This window comes from Symphalangus syndactylus, chromosome 9 (assembly GCF_028878055.3).
Source record: "Symphalangus syndactylus isolate Jambi chromosome 9, NHGRI_mSymSyn1-v2.1_pri, whole genome shotgun sequence".
In the NCBI taxonomy this organism is placed as follows: Eukaryota; Metazoa; Chordata; class Mammalia; order Primates; family Hylobatidae; genus Symphalangus; species Symphalangus syndactylus.
The window spans coordinates 120,170,907-120,194,093 of NC_072431.2; the positions used below are offsets into that span (position 1 = coordinate 120,170,907).

At 40.2% G+C, this 23,187-nt stretch overlaps 2 protein-coding genes across 7 annotated transcripts in view; one reads left to right on the plus strand and one right to left on the minus strand.

The window, feature by feature from the left end:
* The window catches only part of SLC24A2 (solute carrier family 24 member 2), a 288,482-nt gene extending 278,420 nt beyond the window's left edge, over window positions 1–10,062 (plus strand). For all 6 annotated transcript variants that reach the window (XM_055294137.2, XM_063609090.1, XM_055294140.2 and 3 more), the window contains 2 exons: window positions 4,911–5,077; window positions 9,462–10,062. In XM_055294137.2, coding sequence (XP_055150112.1) covers window positions 4,911–5,077; window positions 9,462–9,711 — 417 coding nt within the window. In that variant the 3' untranslated portion in view covers window positions 9,712–10,062. The remainder of the gene's footprint in view (window positions 1–4,910; window positions 5,078–9,461) is intronic.
* ACER2 (alkaline ceramidase 2) overlaps window positions 1–23,187 on the minus strand; it is a 150,880-nt gene that overhangs the window by 24,715 nt on the left and 102,978 nt on the right. The window contains exon 9 of the transcript XR_008660222.2: window positions 1,171–1,230. The gene's annotated coding sequence lies outside the window, so the exon portion shown is untranslated. The remainder of the gene's footprint in view (window positions 1–1,170; window positions 1,231–23,187) is intronic.

Here is a 23,187-nt window from a genome sequence, read left to right on the forward strand (position 1 = left end):
GATTGGGGAGGTTGGGGGAAGATGGGGAGTGACTGCCAGTGGGTATGGGTTTCTTTTGGGGATGATGAATAAGTTCAAAACCTAAATTACGAAGGCTGCACAACTCTGAATACATTAAAAACCATTGAATTATACACTTTAAAATGGCTAAATTTTATGGTATGTAATTATGTCTCAATAAACTTGTTTAAAACTAATCACAAGATATCACTTCACAACCACTAGGTTGGCTATAAAAAAAAAAACAGCATGTGTTGATAAGGATGTGGAGACACATGGCTGCATACATTTGTAAAATCTTGCAGGCTGGTTGCAGCGGGTCATGCCTGTAGTCCCAGCACTTTGGGATGCTGAGGCAGGCAGATCCCTTGACCACAGGAGTTCGAGATCAGCCTGGGCAACATGGCAAAACCCTGTCTTTACAAAAATACAAAAAATTAGCCGGCCATGGTAGCACATGCCTGTAGTCCCACCTACTCGGTAGGTTGAGCGGGGAGGCTCATTTGAGCCCGGGAGGTGAAGGCTGCAATGAGCCAAGATCACACCACTGCACTCCAGCGTGGGTGGCAGAGTAAGACCCTGTCTTTAAAAAAAAAAAAAAAAGTAAAGAAATAGGAAAAAAAACTTGCAGAACTGTACACTTTTTAAAAGGGTGAATGAGTTTTACTCTATATAAAGCACACCTTGGTTTTTAAAAGAATACATGTTACTAGCAAAATCCACAGAAAACGTTGGCTGATACGCTGTCTTATTTCTACAAGACATTTTATATTATTCATATCACAGTAATTTTACTGACATTTGACTTCAGATTACTCTTCCTGGATATTTCCAAAAAATCACTGGCTTCCTGAGCAAGTTCTCTGTGCCTTGCAGTCATTATTTTCTACACTCATTGAGAGACATTTGCTACCAACACCTGGCAGAAATCACAGCAGAAGGTGGGCTGGTTTTCAGCCTCCAGATGTCCAGGCTGAAAGGACTGTTTGCCATTTATAACATATAATAGTTTTTCTGAATAATCATCTTCTATTTCTTCATGTACTAATAAAGAAAAAATGGTGTTTTTCTAACTTGCTGGGATGTGGTGTTTCCCAGATAACTCTTTTTTTGCCATTTTATAAAACATCATGCAGGGTTCCATCTTTTTCTTTTCTCTTCAATGATTACCTTAATTCCTGTCTTGTTTTCTTTTCATTCTTTCAAAGAAAAGGATCACAAATTCAATGCCTGAAACAAAATAATTTTTAAAAGCCAAGATGAATTAAAGCCATAAACGGAAGCCTTACTTTTCAATGATAGAAGTTTCTCTTTTCTCCTATACAAATACTTCTTTAAAAACACTCAGACAGCTGAACAAAACAGATTCTGTTCCAAGAAGTCTAGCTCTAATTCTGTTGTTTGTACTTCTGAACTATAAAATCCATAGCAGTTATACCATTTAGTGTTCAACTCTTTTGTTATCAACACTTTTATCATAAATGCTATTTGATAATTTGGCTTCTGTTTAGCCAAAAATAAATGCCCTTCACCTACAACGCTTTAACACAATTTGCCCTTGGCTTTTTTTTTTTTTTTGCCTTTATGTTTTGTTTTTGTTGTTCTTGTTGCTTATTGTTTTTGCACTTTAATAAATTTAATGGGTGATGACAATCTAGTTAAAGTCAATCCTGCATCTAATATTAGAAATTAATTTTAAGAGTCAAGACCTTGTGTCTCATTTAGCCAATATAGCATTCTTTCAGATCCTCCTTAAACCAAAGCACAGAACTGCATCACAAAATATTGGGAGCAGCATGGAGTTTGGCCTCTGAGTGGCCTCATAATTTGCTTTTTTTTTTTTGTTTTAGAAAATGAAGGAATTTCCCCAGAAGACTGCTGATGTTCTTTCTGTTAAAAGCTCTAAGCCTCTCTGATACTCCCTGATTTTTCAGAGTACCGTCCCATCCATGTACCCATCATCTTTACTGATTTAACAAAAGTTAACTTGAGTGAAATGTACTCAAAACAAGCTTATGAAGACTAGTTCTCCTTCCACAAAAGGCTTTCTAGAGCTACACAGATTCACCAGGGGTTTGATGTCTAATGAAAATTCTCATGAAGTTTTCCATGATGTGAATTGGCCCCAGTAAGCCCATTCTTGTTCCTGCTGCCAGACGCCTGATAGTCTAATAAATTGGAGAGGGAAAGGAGTAATGTCTGAGTTATAAAATCTGGTTTTTGGGCCGGGTGCAGTGGCTCACCCCTGCAATCCCAGCACTTTGGGAGGCCAAGGCAGGCAGATTACCTGAGGTCAGGAGTTCGAGACCAGCCAGGCCAACATTGTGAAACCCCATCTCTATTAAAAATGCAAAAATTAGCCAGGCATGGTGGCAGACGCCTGTAACCCCAGCTACTTGGGAGGCTGAGGCAGGAGAATCACTTGAACCCAGGAAGCAGAGGTTTCAGTGAGCCGAGATCACACCACTGCACTCCAGCCTGGGCATCAGAACAAGACTCCGTTTCAACAACAACAACAAAAAAGTTAAAAACAAACTAGATTTTCTTTTTAACATTTGCTTTATGCCTGACACTGTGCTGTATGATTTGCATCATCACATATAGTCATCAACAATTCTGAGTGGACATTATCCTCATTTTACAGATGGGAAAAACCGAGACTCAGGGAAGTTGTCTACCTTGCACTAGGAGTGGCAAGCTAGGATTTGTACCCAGCGCTGTCATCTCCCAAGCCAGTGCTCTTAACCACACCACCATTTTTCTCCTCTTCAATTCCTATGTTTTCCTGTATATAGTAGCGTTCAAACTCCAAATATGAATTATTTTGTTTATATTTCGGGGACAAGGTCTTGCTATGTTGCCCAGTCTGGTCTCGAATGTCCAGGCTCCAGTGATCCTCGTGCCTCAACCCCCGAGTAGCTGGAACTACAGTGCATGGCATTGCGCCCAGCAAATAATTTTTCAAACAGTCACTACTTTAGAATTCCCTCCAAGAATTATTAAGAATGTTTTAAATAGATTGGAACTTGCCGACAGTGACAATTGTTTAGTCAGCATCTTTTCAGTCTTTGGCAATGCTTCACTCCAAATCTAACAAAAAAAATGACAATTTGAGAATATTTTGCTCAAATAGGGCACTCCTGTGCAAGTCTTATTGAACTTTTTCTAGGAGAATCAGCAGAAAAACATGCCAGTGAAATCACCTATGTATGCAGATTGATTTGCTTACTCAGCAAATCGGTATTAAGAGCTTGCCATGTACCAAGCTATGTATGTTGTGTCAACTAGGGAGATCACGGTGACCAAGGTGAGGATCCTGCATACATGGAACTTACTAATGGGGAGCAGTGATTCTGTGTCCCATGAGGACAGGGTAAGCTAGTTCAGCTCACCAGGCTCTGTAGCAGGCATGACCATCAAAACAAAAATATGCTTTTAAGCTAGTAGGAATCACATTATTTCTTATAAAAATAAGAATTTTTTAAAAAGGATTTAGAAATGGGTGTATTCTATTCCCTAAAAGCCTTTATTCTTACATGCTATTTTGGCCCTTTAAATTTTTTCAAAAAATGCTGGACATCATCAGGTAACCTATTGGAAACCAGATGGAAAGCATTATCTTGGAGGTTTTCAGAGCCACACTTCACCAACTCCAGCAAAACATGTATAGGTTTTAAAAGTCCCAAGAAGCCAGGCACAGCGGCTCACACCTGTGATCCCAGAACTTTGGGAGGCCAATGCAGGAGGATCTCGAGGCCAGGAGTTCAAGACCAGCCTGGGCAACATAGTAAGACCCATCTCTAAAAAAAATTAACCAGGTGTGGCAGTGCTCACCTGTGGTCCCAGCTACTCTGAAGGCTAAGGTTGGAAGATCGCTTGAGCCCAGGAGGTTGAGGCTGCAGTGAGCTATGGCTGTGCCACTGCACTCTAGCCTGGGCAACAGAGCAAGAACCCATCTCTAAAGAAAATAAGTTTTTCTAAAAAGTCCCAGGAAGACAAACAAATTGCTCAAGAGAATGGAGGAGCTTCCACCTGAGGCTAGACCAACCTTCCAAAGTAGAACTCATCAGTCTTAAAAGGCAAAGAAAAAGACCAAAAAAAAAAGTAATCGCCACCCTCCCCTTGTTTTTCAATAATAATGTACTATTTACAAAGAGTCTTTCACAAATTATCATTTAGTCCTCACAAGTACCTGGTAAGGTAGGTATTATTATTCCCAGTTTATGGATGAGAAAGTGAGGATCAATGACATTGTACAATTGGTACAGTAAGCAAAATGTCAAGAAATTAACACATACCAGAGCCAGATCTTGGATCCAGGTCCTCTGATTTTCTAGATTTTGCTTCTCCACAGCTGCTTTGCTGTGTGTTACCAAAACCCAAAACACCCAGAATCGAGATTCCAGTGGAAATTATAGCATCTTGAAGTGTTTAAGAATAGGTTATAGACACTAGGAGATGCTAAAGGAAAATGGAGACCCTGGGTGTCAGTCCTTGGTTTTGGAAGTAAGTTGAAGGGCAAATCTGCCACAGGACTTGGTGCCACTGCCAGGTGCTGCCCCCAGATTCCATGGCCAGTTGGCTTTTCTGCCTCTAATGCTGCAGCTTCTCTGACTCAATCTTAGAAAGCACCATATAAAGGCTGTACTCTAGCCCTCTAGAGCTCTTTTTTATTTGAGATTATCTGTTTAATTTTCATGTGAACATTCCTGATGTCTTGGGTCTGAATATCCTAAAAGCATAAACTCTATTAGCAATGATTGTGGCTTATTCATCTTTATCATCTCAGCACTTTGCATAGCACAGTATAGAAATGCATTAAAAGGAGGTCGCATTGAAATTTTTGTGGTTTTTATGATTTTGTAACTTCAAACAAACACTGAGATGTTTATTCCTGTCCTAACATTTAGGTTGGAGAGACAATTGGCATCAGTGAAGAGATTATGGGCCTGACCATCTTGGCTGCTGGGACCTCCATCCCTGATCTTATCACCAGTGTCATAGTGGCCCGGAAGGGGTTAGGGGACATGGCTGTGTCCAGCTCTGTTGGAAGCAACATTTTTGACATCACTGTAGGGTGAGTAGAGATAATTCTATAAAGGTGCGCACCAGCTCCACCAGTGTCTTTGTCTTCTTAGAAACTGAAAAGACATGACCAGGATCTCTGAGCCTAAGACTACCCAATACCAATACAGAGTAAAGATTGAGAATACCATTCCATTTCCCCAATTCTATTTCTCATTTCAGAGAACCTAATGAAAAATAAGTCATCCCTAGACAAGCAGAAACACGTACCTACATACAGAATGGATATTTTAGGAAATACTTCAGAATTTCACTTGTATAACAACATTCAAGTGGAACCGAGATACTATGATAGCTTCATGTTAAGAATGTTCACATTCTAATTTTAATTAAAGTCCCCACCAGGCTAAGGTGAGATTTGGATTTTAAGGCAGATTGGGAAAAACATAGGCCTACCATACATATCCTGTATCCTTCCTTGGAAAATACTGACAGTCTTGGCATTACCATTTGTTTATCTGTACTGGTGAAGATATTCTAGGTTTTTTGAAAGCCAGAAGGTGAGATCTGTTCTTACAATAAAGCAAACGTGAGCTCTCAATATGAATAATCACTAAAGTGAATCAGATTGGGGAGAAGTGCTGTCATCTCTACCATTGTATTTAACTTGTCAAAAGTAAAAGTAGTCTGACAAACTTAATATCAGTACCCTGAGAAAATAAGATATAAGACATTATCCTTATGTTCCCAGGAGTACTGGGCTCCTAACACTTGAGTTTGGAACCTCACTAAAAGCACCTACTTTCTCACTGAATATCTTAATATTGTTCTGTCTTGCACCTTTTCATGACCGTATTGTTTTTCATACAGTGTCTACCATGCACACTGTGTGTACATTTTTCTCCATTTAAGCCACACAATAATCCTATGAAGTATGTATTATCACCCCTATTACTCAGATAAAAATACTGAAAGGCCCAGAGTTCACACTAGTAAATGAGGTAGCTAGGATTTGAACAAAGAGTCTGTGCTATCAATTGTAAAACTCTGCTTTGAGCCCCCACTAAAGAGCTCTCCATGCTTGTCTGACTGGAAAACTCTGACTTATCCTTTTAGTGACAACTTAAATCCTGATTTCTCCGATTCCCCTGGGCCTGACTTGGAGGCTCTTGCACCTAAAAACTCTCTGTACATCTTACTCTTGTCCTGGTATATCTGCCTGCTAGACTGTGCATCCCCAAGAGCAGGAACTCATCAGAGCTTACTGCATTGCTATCACTGGTAGTTGTTTGACAAATGTTTGTGGGATGGATGGATGCATGGATGAATGAATGCCTTAAAAGGTGTATGTTTTAAAGGAAGTTGTCCCTACTGTAAACAGTGTTTCTCAATTCTGTGGTCCAAATATTCATGGTAGTGTTCTTGGTCCATCTCCAGTAAAAAATAATAGTAATGTTCTATAGTATATTATAAAGAATTACAAAATGCTTTTTGTTCATTATTCTTAAATTGTATACACACACACACACACACACACGGAAGTTTAAAGAAAATCACTCCTAATCCTATTACTCAGAAACAACACTTCTTTTTCATATGTTCTCTTTCGTATATTTCACAAGGTTTTCTTAGTAAAATATTCAGTTTTATCTGCTTGGAAGGCTTTTATTTTTCCATTTTAAAGCAATATATGCCTGGCATAGAGAGGCATCTATGAATAAATTAGTAAATCATAACCATTCTTCTAAGACTCCTCATAGCTCATAACATTTTGTGGCTTCAAATATTCCCTCTTGTTTTTCAGTGGCTTTTTCATTATCATTTATAGGATTATTAAAAATTTTCTGCTATGGGAGTTTTGATGAACATCCTTATGCAGAAAAACCTCTTCCTTTAATTATTTTGTTAGGATAAATTCCTTTAAGCAGTATTAATGAACTAAATATTTTGAACATCTTAATGGCTATTGACGTGTTTTGTAATTTCTTTTCCAAAAAGTTCTTCCCCAAGAATTTATACCGGCTTACAACATTTTTGACAATATATTGAGTGATGTCATTGCAATATATTAAGTGTAAAAGTTTCTTCATAGCTTTGCCAGAATTTTCTTTATGCTTCTAAAATTAACATATACTCATAGATTTAGAAAATACAAATAAGGCTCTAGGGCGCAGTGGCTCACACCTGTAATCCCAGCACTTTGGGAGGCCGAGGTGGGCGGATCACAAGGTCAGGAGGTTGAGACCATCCTGGCCAACATGGTGCAACCCCGTCTGTACTAAAAATACAAAAATTACCTAGGCATGGTGGTGTGTGCCTGCAGTTCCAGCTACTCAGGAAGCTGAGGCAGGAAAATCACTTGAACCCGGGAGGTGGAGGTTGCAGTGAACTGAGATCACGCCACTGCACTCCAGCCTGGGTGACAGAGCAAGACTCCATCAAAAAAAAAAAAAAAAGAAAGAAAAATAAAGCTTAAAGATCAATAACTCACCAACCTTTAGAAATTGTTGTGTATTTCACATGATTGAAATTACATTGCTATTTGTGTGTATGTATGTATCTCTCATTTTTAGCTTAGAATTATGACTATTTTCCTGTAGCATTCTAAGCTTGTGATTTTTAAACAGCTATATAACATTACATTTACTTATTTGCTATTTAACTAGTTCCCTGTTATTAGAGGTTATTAGAGTTACTCAGTTTTTTATTATTCAAAATAACACTGAAATGATCATTTTCTGAGTAAAGTTTAATCTACATTTTCAGTTATTTTTATACTTAATTCTTGACAATAGAATTGATAGACCAAAAGGCATGAAAAGTGTCATTTCCCCCAAAAGGTTTTTGCAAGCCATTTGTAGTGCTATTAAACTCAACTTCACTAGGAGATTGTGTGTGTGTGTGTGTGTGTGTGTGTGTGTGTGTGTCTGTTTCTTTTAATAAGAATAAACTGGGTTTGGGTCTTTCTTCACAAGAGATGAGAAAAAGAGTTTCCCAGGCCAAGTCCCTGTCAATGGCTCTAGTTTGGCATCACCCCCACTCTCAGGCCCTCCCCTTCCCTTTTCTGACTTTTCAGTGATGACCCCAGGATGCCAAGGCTGCCCCCTCCTGCTAAGAACTGGATTTACCCTTTGTTCCCAGGCTTGGAACCCCTCCCCAACAAGTTCACAGAAAGAAGCACCTCCTGGCCAGGCTCTACTGGGCAAAGTGCCTGTACTGATCCCCACAAGGCAGTCACATCAATCACTCCAGCTTGGCCCAGGTTAACATATGCACCCAGTTAGGGGCTGCATGTGCCAGGCCTGGAATTTCAAAGATCCACAATGCATGGGCTCTGCCTTCCAATGCCCTGTCTCCAGCAAAGGAGGCAGATGAGTAAACTCACTGCCCCTTTCACCCTCATTATTTCTCTCTTCCTTTGAAGAACGTAATGTTTCAAAAGAGTACCTCCTCTTCCCACAACCTGAGTCTAGGCCAAAACTGAACCTCCCTTAGCTTTTGTCATTCAGAAAGCTCAGCTAGCCAAGCAGGTATCTCCTTAGCCACCATGCTGTCATTAGGCTGACGGGTAGAGCCAGATGCCTATCACCAGCCACTTGGAAATGCCCATGTCCCCTGAGCCCTGCACTTCCAGCCATCTTCCTTTCCCAGAGTTCTAGTCAATACTTGTGGTGTAGTAGAAACTAGCTCTCCTGAGGGCTTTCAGGATCACCACTCTGGATAGGAAACACAAGAGATCCTCAGATTTTAAAAGGTGAATGAAAAGGGAGAAAACAGGTATAAAATACATAATAAAGTTTCTTAAAAAACAACACTCATCACAAATGTAAGATACTGCCTTCCTTAAATCTTTCAGAAAGACCAATTTTTCATCAAACAATTGTCAACATCTTTCCCAGAATAAACTTCAGCCTGTGATGTTGCATCCTGGCCCCCAACCACCATCATTTAATTTCACTTGCCTTTAGACTATTAAGTCATTGCTATTCTTTGTCTCCGTTTTTTAATTTTTTTCCTCATTTTCACCACTCATTTCTATACCTTTTTTGCACCTGCCTGCTCCCTTCACCCTGTGCAAATCCTGCAATTCACCTTTTTAGGACTGAAAGCAACATTTTAATCTCAACTAGGAAGGAAACAAAATAATTTCCAATCAAATTCACAAATGTAGAAATCACCCACAGCAGTCATGTCTTTGATGTTGTCTAACTGTTCTCCCTGTTCTGAATTCAGTCAGGACATAAAGGTTTTTAACGTCTTATTTCCTTATAAAGTGGTTTCCTGGGCCAACCATGCCTGAGTCATAGTGAACCTAACGACACGCTTTTCAGATTAGAGTTCCTGAGAAGGTAATAATAGGTTATTTGCCTTCTTCAACGTGTCTGACTACTCCCTTGTCTTCCCACTCCCCTCTGCCCTGCTTCACTTCTGCACAGGCTCCCACTGCCCTGGCTCCTGTACACTGTCATTCACAGATTCCAGCCAGTGGCTGTCAGCAGCAATGGCCTTTTCTGTGCCATCGTCCTTCTCTTCATCATGCTGCTCTTCGTCATCCTCTCCATCGCCCTCTGCAAGTGGCGAATGAACAAAATCCTGGGCTTCATCATGTTTGGCCTCTACTTTGTGTTCCTGGTGGTGAGCGTTCTCCTAGAAGACAGAATTCTTACATGCCCCGTCTCCATCTAGCAGGAAAAGCCATATCTTGCACCAGCAGCATGAATGGTCCCTCCCCACTCTGGGCTCTGGGCTCCTTGACCTCTTGAGAAGAGGCAGCTGGCACACAGCCCTGGGTGCCAAGTGTCCCTCCTTGGTGGATTTGAGGAGAGATGGATTCACAATGGGCCCATTCACTTCACAGGCTGCTTCCACCTTGCCTACTGAAATGACTTCACGTAAAAGACAAAGAGAACCGTCAATATAGGGCTTCTCTCTATTCACCACTGACAGGTACTCCTCGCTGGTCGGAGGTACAGTCGATGCAAACAAGGACAGAGACTATATATATCTATAAATATACATATTATAAATATACACACATGAACACACCAATCCTGCCTGTTCCTGTACTATACCTCTCCTTGCATACCTATAGATTAGTACATACCTGTAAATAAACACAAAGAAAAATTATATATATATATATATATAAAATCATATATATATAAAAGTACAAATGCATCTTTTCAGGGATAGCTCTAGTATATTTATAGTACTTATTTGAAGAGGGGCATCTACCTGCAGTCTGGGCTTTACCTCTTAAGTACAAGAGGTAAACTAATGGAACCAACAGACAAAGGTAGCATTGCTGTGACCTTCAGCCTACCTTGGACTTGCTGGGATTTTCTGCCTAGTAAGGTGGATGGTTTAGGGAAATAGCTTGCAGGGAGGAGGGCTTAGTGGAGAAGGTCTGTAGGGGCCCTGAGTGGAGCCTTCCAAAACATTCCTACAAGTCAAACAGAGAGACTATCTGCCCACCTCCACCGGAGTACCTTGACCAAGAAACTCAGGGTACTTAGGATAGACAGAGGTAAAAACCCAGGCTGGGTGGCTTGGTTTGGGGAAGTGGGGAGATAACCAGGGTTGGGTTGTTTTGTTTTGTTCTTATATTGTCCCAGCATGCAAGTAGAAAATATGACTACAAACCAAATTAGTGCTTTTTCTAGGACAGCAAGACTATATAAACTGAACCTGTATTTTTCCAGCGCATGTCCCATTATCATCAAAAGAAGAGGGGTAAGTTTAGCTGTGATTGTCATTTAGATATATTTTGATGCTAAGGGCTGCCAAGAGAGCCTAGATGTGTGATAAGAAATCATCCAGTAAAGGTGCTTAGTGGGCCTTGCCACCTAATGGGATGTAAGGGCATAGTTCTTTAAAACGTTTTCCAATGTAGTCATAAAGGGCTTTAGTGTCTGAAGAAATCATTATGCCCAATAGCACTAACTTAACTCTGATCAGCACTGCTTGGGTTGAGGCAACTTAGAGATGCTTGGAAAGGCATTTACACACTCAGTGCACCCCAGGAAGGTTTCTGAGTGCTAGGTTGAGTTGTACCAGGACCAGGCTTTGGTTAAAGTTCTTGTAACATCTATGTCTGTCTCTTCTTCCATCAAGACCTTATCTGGGATTCTAAGTTTTAGAGTACATAGTATTTGACAGCTTCCTTATACTGGTTTCAAGCTATTCACTCCAACAATTTGATTTCTTGATTTTGCTCAACATTACATTGAATACATGAAATTAAAATATTCCATGCCCCCAAATTCTGTATGACACCTTGTGTGATTTCTCAGATCTATGTCAGTAGAAAATAAAGCCAGCAAGGGGGAAAAAATAGGCAAACTAAATCAATGGAAAACTATGTAGAGCACTTTTCATTTCTCCAAGTCATGCTTTCCTTAAAATCAGTTGAAAAATTGAATCAAGGATGCTTCATTTTTCTGTACCCATCCTGTGTCTAAGTTGGTACATACGGCATATGGGAAATTTCACCGTATGTGTTCCTATCTCCAATCTATTCTGTCATTGACGCCTGCTATGATTTTGTTGTGAGCACATATCTCTTAACATAGGAAGACAGGATGCAGAACTCACAGCAGAATAAGAGGAAAGGTAACCTGACAGCCCCAGATCAAGCTCAGTATTCCTTCCAGAAAACCTCAGCTCAACCCACAGAGCATGGCAATAACAGGAAATGCCCATCATTGCTCTTCACCCAGAAGCAAAAAGCACTTCAAACCCGAGGCCCCCTGGGAAAACAAGAAATCAAGATGGCTGCCAGTCGGAGGCTGGCTTTCAAGTCTCTCCAACTCGGCAGATTGGGGTCTTCAGATGTGGGACAATGCCTTCCAAGACATTGAAACACCATCCAATAGAGGCGCTGAGTGGAACCTGCCACCTAATGGGAATGAATCTCATTCATCAAGGTCAGGACTTTGTACCAGGGCAAGAATTTGTGCTGCTTCCTTAGAGTGAAAGAATGAGGAAGTGAACTTTACGTTTAAAAACTCCAGTTGTTCTCCCTGTCTATTTCTTGAAGGGCAGCCAAGTTGGTTATTATGTGAATTTTATATTATTGATTGGTGTGTTGTTTGAAATAAGGTTTAAATAGGTGACTGACTCAACTGCAAACAGACCATGTAAAACAGAAGTTGAAGGAGACCTGATGCCGCCCTCTTCTTATTCCTGATCCTCCCTCTGCCTCCTCACTCCCTCCCATTTATTCCCAGCTCACAGTGAAGGCTGATCCAAGCAGCTGTGGTACCCTTTGCTTGTCTCGGAGCTCTACTTCACAGGAAGTGTTGTGGTCTTTCATGTGAAGTTGCATCTGAGAAGACAAAATTTCCAAGCCCCGTTCCCACATCAGTCATGTGCACTGAGCCTGACCTACAACAGCACTGCTCCCTCACTGGATGGGACACAAGTGATTCCACAGCCTGCCCTTGCTTTCCCTTCATTTCTGTGTCTGTAAGTGGTTATGTGTTGAGCCAGGGTAAATTCAGAGAGATGTGTACAGAGTTCAACAATGGGTCTTTAAACCATTCAAATCATTGGCATAATTATAAGAAAGAACTTTCCACATCGTGGTTTCCAAAACAGGTCATCTCTAACTCCTTTCCTGCATGCCTGTGTATATACATATATAAATATATATATATCTCTTTATACCAGATCTATATGTACACATATAATATGACTTACATCATCACCCTCTGACCCTATCACATTCAGGATTCTAAAGCAGGGAGCATCAAGTTTGCCAAAGTCAAGGAAAAGGAAAGTCATGCACACAAACCAAAGGGAACATTTCTTCCTGATTGCATAAGGTTGTTTGTTCCATGCACATATACTTACAAATATACACGTATGTACCCATATTTTCCCACCCTAAGAATATCAATTTATAGCCTTAAGGAAATCGGTCAGCCATATCCCTAATGCTGATATAGAGGCAAAGGAATGCACAACAAAAAATACAGAGCAAAAATTTAGACTACAGATACTCTCTTTGCTTCTCTGGAGCAGGGTATAAAAGATATCAACAATTCAAGAGCCAACATTGTACTAATCTAAAATAAATGAGTTGCACGCAAATGATTTCATTCACTCACAGCAAACCAAGCAGGTCTTGCTTGCTGTCACCGCCTACCCTCCCCCATACCTCCAAGGCAGCAGAGCAGCTTGGCTCAAACTGACAATTCCCAAATAGAAACTCCTAAATTGCATCTGAGAATGCCCATGCCATCTCCAGCTGCCCTCTGCACCTGACCAGATCCTGATGAACTGAAGCTGAAGATCAGATGGTGTTTATGCAGCTTCCCAGGGCCTAAACTGAGTCAGGCAGTGACAGAGCAATGATATATGCAGGGACTAAGGGATAGGGTTATTTATACCCTCGGCAGATGCAGCAGAATGTCCTAAAGCCTTGCCCAGAAGATTATAAAAAGAGGCGGAGACTGTTTTATATTCAGGGAAAATGCTTTGTAGGCTTCTAACAGGTGTCACCTGACAAGGGCCATCATAATTTATTTTATAGGGAAGACATGAATCAGGTGGTTTGGAGCCCTTTCAGCAAAACACAGCTGCCTCGCTGATTAGACATTTGACAATGTTAATGTATATCCATTCCTGGGCAGGGAGAGAGTTGGCAAACTCCCCACCAGTGCACATAGCTTTTAAAGGCCTCTGGAACAGTGAGAGAAGAGATGAGCTACAAAGGGAGCCCACCTCCAGACCACCTTAACAAAAAGTTGACCAAAGAAAAGACACCTGGTAGAGTGGCTGGCCAGATAGAGTTGAAGAAGATTGAAGTTGCGTTAAATGCTCTGCAGAAATTACTGCGTTGGACTATCTAACGTGGGTCTGATGGCAAGTATTTCAGAACATGGCAGTGTGCTTTCCTCCCCACACCTACCAAACACACACCCACACCCCACACACACGCAAGATTATGTGGATGCTATGCTATGCTTCCTTGCACCTGGACAGATTGTTTTTCCAGTAAGTAGGTGGCCCTATTATAGGTGGCAGCTGTGTTCCAGAAGAAACAAAGTGAAGCTGTTCTCAGGGTGATTTCTGGAGAAAACAACTGTCTCCTGAAGGCATGCATAGAAGTCAGTGCTCATTCTTGCTAAGCCACATCTTCCTTAACCATCCAGCTTAATATTTTTAAAAGATACCTCCTCAACCCCTATACCTCTCTCAACAATATTGTCTTCAATTATTAGGTAAGGCCTTGTCATTAAGAGAGGGGTAGGAGAAAAAATAGAACAATAAGGAAAGGGAAGAAAGGAGATATTAATTTCCTAGGATTCCAAGAAAGCAAATGTCACATTGAAATAGATCCCTATGTAGTGTAAAACGGTTACAAATATCAGGCTATGTTTAGCCAATTACAAGAGCCCATATACAGTTTTAAAAAAAAAAAAATAATAAATCTCAGGAAGACCTTGGGAAAGAAAAGTAACCCTGCCCTGTTCCACCATCTATTTACAGTTAGCTCCCTGACTGCCTCTGCCTCTTTGTGTTTCATTTTTAATCTCACAGCTTCATATTTTTTTAATATATAGCAAATAAGAAAAGCAATAAGGGAACTACTCACAGCCAGTTCAACTCTATTACTTATTATTACACCATGGCAATATTCCTTTTTCACCGGGAGCTTTGGACCTGCACAGGTTGTGGCATGTAATCACCAGGAGCATGTAGGCGTCTGTAGAAATCACGGGCACACTCATGTTTGCTCTGGAAGGAATCTGTTTTCCACACTGACTCCCCCCAGCTAATGTACACACTGGCATTTTGCATGCCTTCCTCACACATGGGACGCCAGCCTTGCTCAGAACCACCCAAACTCCACGGAGGACCTTAATATGGCTAGGGACAGATTTCTTAAGAAAGAGTAAGAAATAGCTACAAAGGACAAGCAAATCCACAAGTCAGGCAGCATTTGAGAGGCAAAAATGACCCTGCAATTACGACAGGATAGGCAACTCTTTTCAAATTAGTGTACGAATAGTGAGGGACTGTGTAGAGCACCATATTATCTAAGCCAAAGCACTTCTACTAGATCATTCATTGACAGACTGGAAAACTTAATAAAATTTTTAAAAACAGACAAATATCTAAGTCTGAAAGAACGCCATGGAGCTTGCATAGGCCCCCACCAAAGGTTTAATTCCATTAAGAGGGTTTGTCTAGCCTATCACGCTAATCCAAAGGATAGTCCTCTTACGGGGGAGATCCCAGCATAGATGCTGGTGTGACCCAGCTCAATGTTTAACAACCATCAGCATCAAAAAAAGCCTCCCTCCAAGTTAACCCAAACCCCTCAACTTAATGACTTAACCTATTTTTTTTTTTTTTTTTGGCAGAAAGTAACTGCATCTGAGCACTCTTCACTCTTTGCCCCATACTTGGAAGTTACCACTATGTGACTCTTTACCTATTTTCATTAAAATTATCTTTAGATTTTTATTTGAGTCTTTAACCCTCTTAATAATTTTCATAGTTCCTCTCTACTAAGCCTTTTTAAATTCTTTATATTGTTCTTAAATGATGGAACCTTATGACTAATCATAATCACTGTCTGAACAGTGTTGAACTAACTATACTGGGTGCAGCATGACCATGAAGCTCTGGTGAAGTCAAGGTCACAAACTGTTTTTCAGGTCATTAGGTCATAATCTCAGACTCACAAAGAACTCAAAATCGGAGACACCACTTTACATTATTACTCCAAAACTCTGGGCCTGCACTTACCCACTAATTTATCAAGAGGAATCAATATTTTTATTTTAAATATGAAACTGGGATAAATGGTTGGATCTCCACTTATTAACCAATACTGCACTGTGTTTATGTCCTTTTGTGTGGTAGGTTGGATAGGACTTGTAAAGCTACTGATTGATCTCATGGGCTAGGGTTCACCAAAAGGATGGGAATTTGTTTCTGCATTCTTACATATTGGGTTGTATATTCCTTCATAATGGATCCGTAAGTAACTAAGGCCTTGGAGACTAACAGTTCTCCAAAATACTCAGCTAACCAAAAGAAAATACTAATTTTTAAAATCATGTCATAAAAAACAGAAAAGTAAAAAAGTCTGAAATCCTGAATAAAATTATTTTAAGGATGAAATTACATGCATAAATTAAGGGTAGGTAACTTCTTGCCATTTAATTAAACAAATCCCCAATTCTTCTCATCAGAATAAAACTGAAGGACAATGGATGCCTTTTGGGTTTTTTAATTTTTTAATATTGCACTTTATAGTACTTCATAAGAGACAGTTGTCTTCATTAAAGCCATAAAATACCAATAATACATATATTCAGGGCTTCTGAATATAGTCAACCAATAAGCAGTCCATGAGTCATTCCTGTTTTGTATTGTTTATTGTAAATTGGAGTTTATCTGTTCTATTTTTTATTAACTAGAATTATTGTTCTAGGCAATCCTAATCTTATAAATTTTAGATGTGTGCTTTAATAAAACTGAAAATCAAAGAAATTATTCATTTCACAAAAGCAGTCTTCGTTTTCAAAATAGCTTATTACAGTTTCTTTAGCAAGTTCTAATACTACATGGAAATTATTTTAAAATTGTAGATTTTTTTCAGGAATCCATTTTGTTATGTAAAGCAAAGTTCACCCATATGGAGAATGAAATAGATAATTAGCAAACATATACCTGGGAAATGTAGGATGTGTTTGAGCTTTTATATAAATATAGGATGGGTCTAAGAAGTTCCCTTATAAAAATGGCAAATAGAGATATACAATTTATTAAATAATTCCTTATGCCTAAATTACTAACCTTCCTTGGGAGAAAATGTAAAACGGTAGACCTCATAATGCTTTGGTGGTTATTTTCCTCCTCTCTGCTAAAATACACAACTTCTAACCTAGTATGGTACACTGTTTTCCCACACATAAAGATGTCCCCACAACTAAAAACTTTAATGTTTCAACTTCATCACAAATTTTTATATAATTTTTTTTTAACAGACAGCTGTCACCCAGGCTAGAGTGCAGTGGTGCAATCATAGCTCAGTATAGCCTCAAACACCTGGACTCAAGCGATCCTCCCACCTCAGCCTCTTGAGTAGCTGGGACCTCAGGCACATTCTACCATGCCTGGCTAATTTTGTTGTTGTTGTTAAGAGACTGAGTCTCACTATGTTACCCAGGCTGGTCTCAACTCCTGGGCACAAGAGATCCTCCTGCTTTGGCCTCTCAAAGTGCTGGGATTAAAGGAATGAGCCACCATACCCAGCCCTTTTATCTAATTTGAGTAAAAGTAAAATAATTACTAAAAAGCACTTAATAGTCTAGAAATATCCACCAGAACAGGGTACCTAAATTATCTATATAGAGTAAACATGGGTACTAAATTGGACAACCCCATGAATTTTATGCTTAAATGGCCAAATTGCCCTAAAGAAAGGGTATCTGAACCAAGGGCCAGTGATAGTCCTCTGTTAGAGGCTGTTTTGTGGTCTGAAGAGTTTCTCTAAAGGGCTGAGACTCTATTCGGAAGAGGGAGCCTCTGTTACCCAATTGCGCTATTGAACCCTGAACACAAAGTACACATATATGCCCTGCATCTAGCCTTGATATTTCTTCTGCTCAAGTCAAAAAAACTCCAGAAGCAGCAGCTTCCACCTTCAAGCAATCCACATACTTAAAAAGCCATCAAAACTAAGAATAGCAAAAGCTACCTTCCTGATTCAGTGAAGTTGCTGCTAGCACTAAAAATTATACTTTTGTTCTTCAGATATGGTTAAAACAAAGAAAATGTTGTCAACATTGACGCCAACATAGACATTTGCTCTATAACATATAAACTGTCTTTTAGACAGGTTTTGTTAAAAATATCAGAATGCCATTTTTGTAAAGGATCTTTTTTAGGATAGACGTGGTCTCATGCTTCCTTTGTTCGCCTCCATTTTAAAGGAGAATTGTAACCCCCATCCTCACTCCTACAAAAATCCAGTGGATGCACTTCCAAATTACTTCTGTCATTTTGTATGTGTTGTGTTTATTATAAGTAATTTTCACTGGATGATGAGATACATGGCGATACTATGTCAGTTTATTCTCTGTGAATATGTCTGTATATAGACAGGAAGCTCTATTTATTTGTACACAGGCTGTTTGAAGTATGTACTTCTGTCACATGGACTTCATTCTGATAAAGGGTGTTTCTTGTTTCACTGTCTACACCTTTGTGCTTCTACTACTGACAATTAATTCATAGAATATCACTTTATGTAACTAAGTCTCCTCTGTGTGAAAAATAATAGTAATAAAATTATTGACTCAAAGAAGTATTGTTTTGTTGTTTGGAGTAATTCTTACCTATGACTAATCAGGATCCTCAGGGTCACAAGAAATACATACAAGGTCATGGAAGTTTTATTGCAGGGATTCAAGGGGACAACAGGGAAAGAGTTACTGTTAATTATATAGATGCTCCTCAATTTATGATGAGGTACGTCCTGATGAGCCTATCATAAGTTAAAATATTAAGTCAAAAATGCATTTAACACACCTAACCTGCTGAACATCACAGTTTAGCCTAGTCTACATTAAAGTTGCTCAGAACACCTATATCAGCCTATAGTTGGGCAAAATCATCTAACGCAAAGCCTGTTTTATACGGAAGTGTGGAAGATCTCACATAATTTATTGATGTTCTACTGAACGTGCGTTGCTTCTGAACCATTGTAAAGTCAAAAATCATTAAGATAAATGAATCATCAGGAGTGAGGGACCATCTGTAACTACCACTTACTGAGTGCTTACTAATATCATTTGAGCTTTTAAATATCTGTGGGAACATTGTGCACTCAAGGGACTACTCCAAAGAAATTGAATTTTAATCAATTAAATATATTGAAAGTGTAAATTCAAAGGACTAGTGTTGCGTAAGCCTTTAAGTTCAACTTAAAAGTCGTTATAAATCTAATGTTTTATATGAAAATAAGAATTCAGGCCGGGCACGGTGGCTCATGCCTGTAATCCCAGCACTTTGAGAGGCCGAGGCGGGGGGATTACTTGGGTTCAGGAGTTGGAGACCAGCCTGGCCAACATAGTGAAACCTCATCTCTGCTAAAAATTCAAAAACTAGCCGAGTGTCGTAGTGGGCACCTGTAGTCCCAGCTACTGGAGGCTGAGGCAGGAGAATCGTTTGAACCCGGGAGGCAGTTGCAGTGACCCTAGATTGTCCCACTGTACTCCAGCCTGAGCAACAGGGTGAGACCCCATCTTAAAAAATAAATAAGAATTCATGGTGTCTTTTTCTTTGATTACCTCAGTTAACTAAGTATAAAAGATTAAATTTTAAATAATCCAATTTATAAATTTAGTTAAATTCCCTCAGGCATTTTAAATTTTACGCGTTTAACATACCTGATTTTCTCAAGCACTCCAAAAGCCTGACAGAATCCTAGAAAACAAAATTTTCTATGCACTTAATCAATTTCTAAGCAATTAATGTAATAAATGAGAAAATATAGTAAACTGGGTTATAAAAAACATTTCGATACCATTTACAAACCTAATAAAAGTCTATGACATCTTTAAAACTGGTATCATGAGTCTAATAAAAATTACACATTTCAAATTGCAATCAGATTATCCAATATGCTGGATTCCTTAACACCTTAAAATATACACAAAATATCCAAATGATCATAAAACATTCCTAAACCACACCAAAGTATTAATACTACAAATTTGATTCACCTCATTATCTCTATATTTCTATAACATTTTCCCAGGCTTTGAAAAGTCACCCAACTAACGGGCAGATTTACCATCTCAGGCAGGATATAATAACTGATGCTGAGTCACAATACCATTACTTATCATTTAGAGAATCGATCCCAGGACATGACACATGGGACCTTCATACTGAATTACCTCAGGACATGACATATGGGCCCTACATATGATGTCTTAATCTCAGGGCCTTGATTTCCTCATCTATGAAATGAAAATAATAGTATCTACCTCAAATGTGGATGACATAATTAAATGAGATAATATAAGGTACTTAGATATAGTCTGGCCCATAATAATTTTTAAAGTGTTTGCTATTTTAAGACTCTCACTACTAAAATCCAGACATAATTACCAAAGTATAATGTACTAGAAAAGAGTATGAGATAATTCTGGCCTGTGTTCTTGGAAAACCCAAAGCCTGCTGGGGTGATCAACACTTCTTGTTCTGATGATTAAGAGCCTGTTTTGGAGAATGAACAGCTCCAGTCTGCAGCTCCCAGCACGACCAACACAGAAGGCGGGTGATTTCTGCATTTCCAACTGAGATGCCCAGTTCATCACACTGGGACTGGTTGGACAGTGGGTACATCCCAAGGAGGGCTAGCTGAAGCAGGGTAGGGCATCGCCTCACCCGGGAAGCACAAGGGGTCAGTGAACTCCCTCTCCTAGCCAAGGGAAGCCATTAGGGACTGTACTATGCACTCCGGCCCAGATACTGCGCTTTTCCCACAGTCTTTGCAACCCACAGACCAGGAGATTCCCACAAGCGCCTACACCACCAGGGCCCTGGGTTTCCAGCATAAAGCTGGGCAGCCATTTGAGCAGACACCAAGCTAACCACAGAAGTTTTTTTTATCATACCCCAGTGGCAAATGGCACCTGGAACACCTGCGAGACAGAATCATTCCCTCCACTGGAAAGGGGGCTGAAGCCAGGGAGTCAAGTGGTCTGGCTCAGCAGGCCCCACCCCCACAGAGCCCAGCAAGCTAAGATCCACTGGCCTGAAATTCTTACGGCCAACACAGCAGTCTGAACTCCACCTGGGACACTCGAGCTTGGTGTGGGGAGGGGCATCCACCATTGCTGAAGCTCAAGTAGGTGGTTTTATCCTCACAGTGTAAACAAAGCCACAGGGAACTTCAAACTGGGCAGAGCCCACCACATCTCAGCAAGGCTCCTGTGGCCAGACTGCCTCTCTAGATTCCCTCCTCCCTGGGCAGGACATCTCTGAAGAAAAGGCAGCAGCCCCAATCAGGGACTTATAGTCAAAACCCCCACCTCTCTGGGACAGAGCACCTGGGGAAAGGGGTGGTTGTAGGCACAGCTTCAGCAGACTTAAACATCTCTGCCTGGGAGCTCTGAAGAGAGCAGCAGACCTCCCAGCACAGCATTCAATCTCTGATAAGGGATAGAATGCCTCTCAAGTGGGTCCCCGACCCCCATGTATCCTGATTGGGAGACACTTCCCAGTAGAGGCTGACAGACACCTCATACAGGAGAACTCTGGCTGGCATCTGGTGGGTGACCCTCTGGGACGAAACTTCCAGAGGAAGCAACAAGCAGCAATCTTTGCTGTTCTGCAGCCTCCACTGGTGATACCCAGGCAGACAGGGTCTGGAGTGGACCTCCAGCAAACTCCAGCAGACCTGCAGCAGAGTGGCCTGACTGTTAGGAAGAAAACTAACCAACAGAGGGGAATAGTATCAACATCAACAAAAAGGACGTCCACTCAGAACCCCATCTGAAGGTCACCAACTACAAAGACCAAAGGTAGATAAATCCACGAAGATGGGGAGAAACCAGTGCAAAAATTTGAAAATTCCAAAAACCAGAACGCGTCTTCTCCTCCAAAGGATCACAACTCCTCACCAGCAACGGAACAAAACTGGACAGAGAATTAGTTTGATGAATTGACAGAAGTAAGCTTCAGAAGGTGGGTAGTAACTAACTCCTCCAAGCTAAAGGAGCATATTCTAACTCAACGCAAGGAAGCTAAGAACCTTAAAAAAAAGGCTAGATGAATTGCTAACTAGAATAACCAGTTTAGAGAAGAACATAAATGCCCTGGAACTGAAAAACACAGCACAAGAACTTCATGAAGCATACAGTAGTAACAACAGCCGAATTGATCAAGTGGAACAAAGGGTATCAGACATTGAAGATCAACTCAATGAAATAAAGTGAGAAGACAAGATTAGAGAAAAAAGAGGGAAAAGAAACAAACAAAGCCTCCAAGAAATATGGGACTATGTGAAAAGACCAAATCTACCTCTGATTGGTGTACCTGAAAGTGACAGAGAGAATGGAACCAAGTTGGAAAACACTCTTCAGGATATTATCCAAGAGAACTTCCCCAACCTAGCAAGACTGGCCAACATTCAAATTCAGGAAATAAGACACTCTGAAAAGAGCAACCCCAAGATACATAATCATCAGATTCACCAAGGTTGAAATGAAGGAAAAAAATGTTAAGGGCAGCCAGAGAGAAAGGTCGGGTTACCTACAAAGGGAGGCCAGTCAGACTAACAGCGGGTCTCTCTGCAGAAACCCTACAAGGCAGAAGAGAGTGGCTAATATTTAACATTATTAAAGAAAATTTTCAACCCAGATTTCATATCCAGGCAAACTAAGTTTCATAAGTGAAGGAGAAATAAAATCCTTTACAGACAAGCAAATGCTGAGAGATTTTGTTACCACCAGGCCTGCCTTACAAGAGCTCCTGAAGGAAGCACTAAACATGGAAAGGAATAACTGGAACCAGGCACTGCAAAAACATACCAAATTGTAAAGACCATCAACACTATAAAGAAACTGCATCAACTAACAGGCAAAATAACCAGCTAGCATCATAGTAGCAGGATCAAATTCACACATAAAAATATTAACTTTAAATGTAAACCTGCTAAATGCCCCAGTTAAAAGACACAGACTGGCAAGTGGATAAAGGGTCAAGACTCATTAGTGTGCTGCATTCAGGAGACCCATCTCCTGTGCAAAGACACACATAGGCTCAAAATAAAGGGATGGAGGAATACTTACCAAGCAAATGGAAAGCAAAAACAGAGCAGGGGTTACAATCCTAGTCTCTGATAAAACAGACTTTAAACCAACAAAGATCAAAAGAGACAAAGAAAGAAATTACCTAATGGTAAAGCGATCAATGCAACAAGAAGAGCTAACTATCCTAAATATATATGCACCCAGTAAGGAGCACCCAGGTTCATAAAGCAAGTTCTTAGAGACCTACAAAGAGACTTAGACTCCCACACAATAATAGTGGGAGTTGATATTAGACAGATTAATGAGACAGAAAATTAACAAGGATATCCAGGACTTGAACTCAGCTTTGGACCAAGCAAACCTAATCAACATC